Here is a 5628-nt window from a genome sequence, read left to right as displayed (position 1 = left end):
TCCTCTAGGTTTCTTGCCATGCTGCGGATGCAAGCTTCAGACGAAGAAGTGAATGATGTGTGCTCCCGGCGCCTATTTTATAGTCGCACCGGTAGTGACGTCATGGCTGTTGCCAGCCAACGAGTTGGTGTTTTTTTCAATGTATGCTTCAGACACGGGTCACGACGAGGCGTTCCCCATAGCGACCCCTAGAGGACGCAGTGTCTCGTTCCCTACTCAGGGAACCATGGTTACATAAGTAACCTGAGACGTTTTAATTTCTTGCTGATTACTAGAGACGTACCGACTGACTGACAGCTTACTAATTCCCATCTCGACAACGTTCAGTGTTCTGCATTTCACTGCGAGAGAAAATTCAGCCAAGCTCTCTAGAAATGTCTGGAATATTCCTTAAAAAATGCTTTATATACTTTAGCCAGGAACTGTCAGGGGGGCTTCCACCATTATGATTTTTGTGAACTAACACTTTTGAAATGAAACTTGTATTTTGATGGTATGAAATTCATCTGCCAACTGTTCTTTTATACTGGTGAAGCTTTGACTTTTTACTTTTATCCAGCAAGGACGCATTACGTTGATCAAAAGTGACAGTATATACATTTATAAGGTTACAAAATATTTCTATTTCAAATAATTTCTGATATTTTGAACTGTCCTTTCATTCAAAATTCCGAAAACTCATGGTTTCCATAAAAATATTAACGGTACGACCATTTTCACCATTATAATTAGAAATGTTTCTTAAGTAGCAAATCAGCATATTAGAATGTTTTCTGAAGCATCATGTGACACTGAGTAATGTCTGCTGAAAATTCAGCTTTGCCATCACAGGAATAAATTACATTGTCAAATATATTCAATTAGAAAACAGTTATTTTTGTAATAATATTTTATAATATTACTGTGTTTACTATGTTTTTGATCAAATAAGCGTAGCCTTGGTGAGCATAATACACTTCTTTCAAAGACATAAAACAAACCTTACAGACACCAATCATTTCAACTGTGTAGTGTATGATGATATGGCATATATGAAGAGCAGATAATGTGTTCTTGAGAATTATACAAATGTTAATCACACTGAAGAAATGTCAGTTCTCCATTACAGAATGTTTTTTTATGTGACAGCATGCAGTGTTATTGAGACGTATACTTATTTTATGCATAGTATGTGACTTGAGTGATGTTTGAATGTATTGTGTTGTCTTGTTTACTCATGCTTTTCTTCTTCACAGACTTGCCAAAAAATCTTGGTTTGGAAATTTTATTAACCTCGAAAAGGAGGAGCAGATCTTTGTGGTTATTCGGGACAAGCCTCTGAGCTCCATCAAAGCAGATATTGTACACGCCTTTCTCTCTGTAAGTCTCCAATGAATATGTGAATTCTTTCAACATTTACTCACCCTCATGCTATTCCAAACCTGTTCAACTTTCTTACATTCTTGAGGCTTTTTAAGTTTAAAAAAATGATGCAAAAGCACCATAGAAATATCAGAAGTATCAGACTTGTGTGCTATATTCCAAGTCTTCTAAAGCTAAGCAATTACTCTGTGTGACAACAGACCAGTATTGAAGTTATTCACTGATAATCTTCCGCTCTAGTGTGCTGTTAAGCTTTACTAAGTCTGTCAGCTCAGCCGAGTTGAACAAATCATTCAGACCAGTTTTTTTAACTGTATCAACTGACTGAAAAGTTCTGATTCAAAATAGATTCATTGGCCAATCTGATATTGCTTAATGAATACATGAAAGAGAGCTAAGATGGATGTCAAGATTTTCAGTGAATAGCAAGTTTTAGTCTGTTACTCACACGAATCATATGACTTCAGAGAACTTAAAAACGTAGCACACAAGTCATATAGACCACTTTTAAGGAGCTTTTTTGTCATTTTGGAACTTGACAGGCTAAGGTCTCCTTCATTGTCATTATATTGAAAAGGCGGCCCAGGATATACTTGAAAATTTACCTTTTGAAGAAAGTCATTAGTTTCTAAAGGCATGAATAATACCCCTCTGGTGCTCTTTGGTCATTTTTGACTGAAAATGTATTTATTTATTTATTTTTCGTTTTTTTAAATTCATCAGAATGGCACAACACTTGGTAAATGTTTTGGCACTTGCTATGTGAACTGAATAAATAAATAAAAAATAAAATAAATAAATCATGAACATGATTTGAAAAAGTGAAATGGACACTTGTACCCTTCGCAATCAATCAAAATTGACCGCATTAGAAACTAAAGCTCAGTTTTTGAGCTATCAACCTAACTTTTCCACAACATTCTATCTTATTGAGTAATTTCACCTGTATATATATATATATATATATATATATATATATACATAGTGCAGTTTTAGAGAAAAACTTGTAGCTTAAAACCAAACCTAAGTCTACTACAGTTCAAGTTGGAAATTTCATTTTCAGGTCTCATAAAATAAAATTTAGTACCACGAAATCCCATAAAATTCCTTTAAGACATTTAAAACCTCTGTCTTTTTGTCTCAGATTCCCAGCCTCAGCCACAGTGTGGTGTCTCAGACGAGTTTCCGGGCAGAATACAAATCCACAGCTGGCCCCACTGTGTTCCAAAAGCCAGTGAAGTTCCAGGTGGACATCACATATTCCGAAAGCACGGCTGCCACCAAGGAGAATGGCATCTACTCTGTCACTTTCACACTGCTCTCAGGTAACCATGCCGACAGTGAGAAGCCCATTTTGATGTCATAAACTTGCTGACAGCCAATAGAAATGCAGAGGGGTATGTGTGGGTGATGGAGAGGCTGGTTGATGATGTTGAACTTTGTCCCTTGCAGTGGTGAGAGCATTTTTCTCTCCCTCTCTCTCATTCCTCTAGCAATCCTCTCCTCCATTACACTCACCCTCTCTTAAAAAGATGCTGAAAATAGACAAACTGCTCTAGGGGGTAATGGAAAAATGTTTACTAAAAGAGGCCTTTTTGCCTCCTGGTAATCACTATGCATTTTCAACCTGCTGTGTTTCAAAGGACAATCCGAAAAGATCCTGCGCTGCTAGTGCCGTTACTGCAAACCCTGTCCCTCGCTTTTTATTTTTATATTTTGCTCTCTTGGCTACACAAAGGGGATTGAATCTTGTTCTTAAAGTCACACATTTCAAAGTGCGCGTGTGTGTGTGTGTGTGTGTGTGTGTGTGTGTGTGCACGTGTCATAAACTCAGCCGTGGGCCGAATGCACCATAAAAATCAGCCTCATTCCATTAGATTTTATGAGGCTGCTGCTAGGGGGAATAAACCCAGGATGTGGCAGCATAAATGTACATTCATTTCAAAAGGCATGTACCAGTTTGTACAGGATCATTGCGAAACATTCAAATGGGTTTCTGTGTGTGTGTGTCCCTGGCAGGTCCCAGCCGACGCTTCAAACGGGTGGTGGAGACGATTCAGGCTCAGTTGTTAAGTACACATGACCAGCCTGGTGTCCAGCAGCTGTCTGGTGAGTGGCCAGTCACTCCACTGACACACCTCTTTCTCTGTCTCTCTCTCTCTCTCTCTTTCTGCTCTCTTACACAGCATCCTGAACATGCATGGCGCCTAGCCCATCCTTGCAGAGCACTGAACGCTGCACACACCCATCAAGGTCAAATGAGTCTTTCCAGTGTTTAAAATGGTTGTTAGAGGTGGTTTCAAATACATTTTCAGGCCGTCAGATTGTTAATATGAAAATAAACTTCTCACAGGGTTAAATACAATGTATCCACCGTTCCATTAATGCCAGATGTGATGTTTGATCTAAAGATTCTGGAAATACACGTTTGACCTTATCAAAGCACATTGCACAGAATTGCATTGCAAGGCACTGGCACACATGCACACACTCTCCTTAGCAGTCACTCACACTCAGAGAGCATGCTAGAGCACACTCGCGTGTATTAACAAGGGTTTATATACATATCCAGGAAGTTTCTTGCAGATACTTAAACTGAACCTGTGTCCCAAGTAAATTATCTGGCTTCAGACTGTTCATTCTAGAGCAGAAATGTGATGGGCTAGACTGTGGTTCCAGCTGGAGAGATGAAATGAAAAAAAAAAAACATCCTTCTCACATGTCTTTTTTTGTGTGCATGGTGAAGAGCCTGTTACAGCACCCTCTGCTGGACAGCCCCAAATTCTTACTGTCCAATAGCAATATCACTGAGTAAAACAGAAAAGGGAGTTTGGCATGTCATAATACCGTAATATCATTCTGCATTATGTCTACTGTGCACAATTAGCACATTTGCATAAAATACCTGGATGACTGACTTAATATGCCAATGCACACTGCACTATATCCAACAATGCAATGTGTTCCACTTCCATTTCCAGTGTATTGGAATACACAAAGGGAATCTATCTGATGTATATATTTGATTTATTTGATTAAACTGGCAAATAAAAATAAAGATTTAGTTCAGAAATGCAAAATAACAATTTAATCACTGCCTGTAATGTTTAGAGCTGCATCAAGGCTGGAATACACTACACAACCTTTAGTATCTTTAGTAGTTTGGAAAACAACAAACTCATGCAGAAACATGCGCCTTGTTGCATGTGTTTTAAAATGGAGTCAAATTATATATGCCAGATGTCCTTCAACTGAATCATTGTCAGAAGCTAAAAAAATCTGAGTCTGTGCCCATAATACACTATTTTCAGTTTTTTTGTGAAATCTGTCAGCTCAAATCTGCATACTGGCTCGAACTTTGAGCAACTAGCGTTGATTTGTCCAAACTAAAAATCAGGGCAAAAATATAGCCAAAAGTCATATAGCTTTAATGCTTGGTTTCAAATATGTCTTTTAAAAATAGTAGGCAGTATACAGTGTACTGGTAATGTGCTAGTATTCATTTAGTACTTTTGATACGGAAGGTCAATTTTCACTTTTTTTTTTAATGAGGTACAGTGCAATACGTCATACAGTGTGCTCTGGTTGTACACTGCATTTATATTTTGACAAACAGGTCATCCATGTATTCCATGTTTCATACAGAAAATTATTGTACACAGTATAACCTACATTCTGCATACTTAAAAAAAATATTAGCCTTTTAGTATGATAGTATGACATTTCAAACCCCTCTCTCTCAGTGCCTCATTCTAAAAATATGAATAAAACAGAATATGTAATTATTCATATTGTGCATTTGGACTGTCTTAAAGAAAAGAGCTGCAGGATCGTGACCCACCACCAGTGTAGCTTTAAAGATGTGCCCTTTTCTCACCCTGTCAATCACGCCCTTCCCTTCCCTTCCCCTGGCTTTGCCCTTCACCCCCTGCTCTCCCACGGCTGTTGGTCATGGCGTCTGTTGAGTGAATGGGCATGAGAGCTTGAGTGTCCTTACTGACCGTGAGCAGACCTGCACAGCAATGAGCACCAGCATGCTTCACTCTCTCAACAGATGTGGCCACGTAATAAACATCTGTGCAAGGAGGTTGAATCACTGAGTTCATGCCGTTACTGTAAAATCGATGAGGTGCATTGAGAATGTCATTTTAGGCTGAATATTTGATTTGATTGGACATGTTACAGTAATATGTCATGTTCCTTTGACAGGAAAGCGTTCAAAGGGTGGTAAGAGGTCTATTTTAACTCTTCTGCCACAGTGTACAT

At 38.5% G+C, this 5628-nt stretch overlaps 1 protein-coding gene across 8 annotated transcripts in view; it reads left to right on the top strand.

Moving 5' to 3' along the window:
- Window positions 1–5628, top strand: part of brsk2b (BR serine/threonine kinase 2b) — a 161415-nt gene that overhangs the window by 144549 nt on the left and 11238 nt on the right. For 5 of the 8 annotated variants that reach the window (XM_016292341.1, XM_016292336.1, XM_016292334.1 and 2 more), the window contains 4 exons: window positions 1236–1359; window positions 2507–2687; window positions 3382–3471; window positions 5572–5589. In XM_016292341.1, coding sequence (XP_016147827.1) covers window positions 1236–1359; window positions 2507–2687; window positions 3382–3471; window positions 5572–5589 — 413 coding nt within the window. The remainder of the gene's footprint in view (window positions 1–1235; window positions 1360–2506; window positions 2688–3381; window positions 3472–5571; window positions 5590–5628) is intronic. The other 3 variants (XM_016292339.1, XM_016292335.1, XM_016292338.1) reach the window with 1 other exon arrangement.

Source organism: Sinocyclocheilus grahami, unplaced genomic scaffold (genome assembly GCF_001515645.1).
Source record: "Sinocyclocheilus grahami isolate Dianchi unplaced genomic scaffold, SAMN03320097.WGS_v1.1 scaffold284.1, whole genome shotgun sequence".
NCBI classification, from domain to species: Eukaryota; Metazoa; Chordata; class Actinopteri; order Cypriniformes; family Cyprinidae; genus Sinocyclocheilus; species Sinocyclocheilus grahami.
Note: the sequence above shows the minus strand (reverse complement) of the source record. Positions and strands in the feature narration are given on the sequence as shown.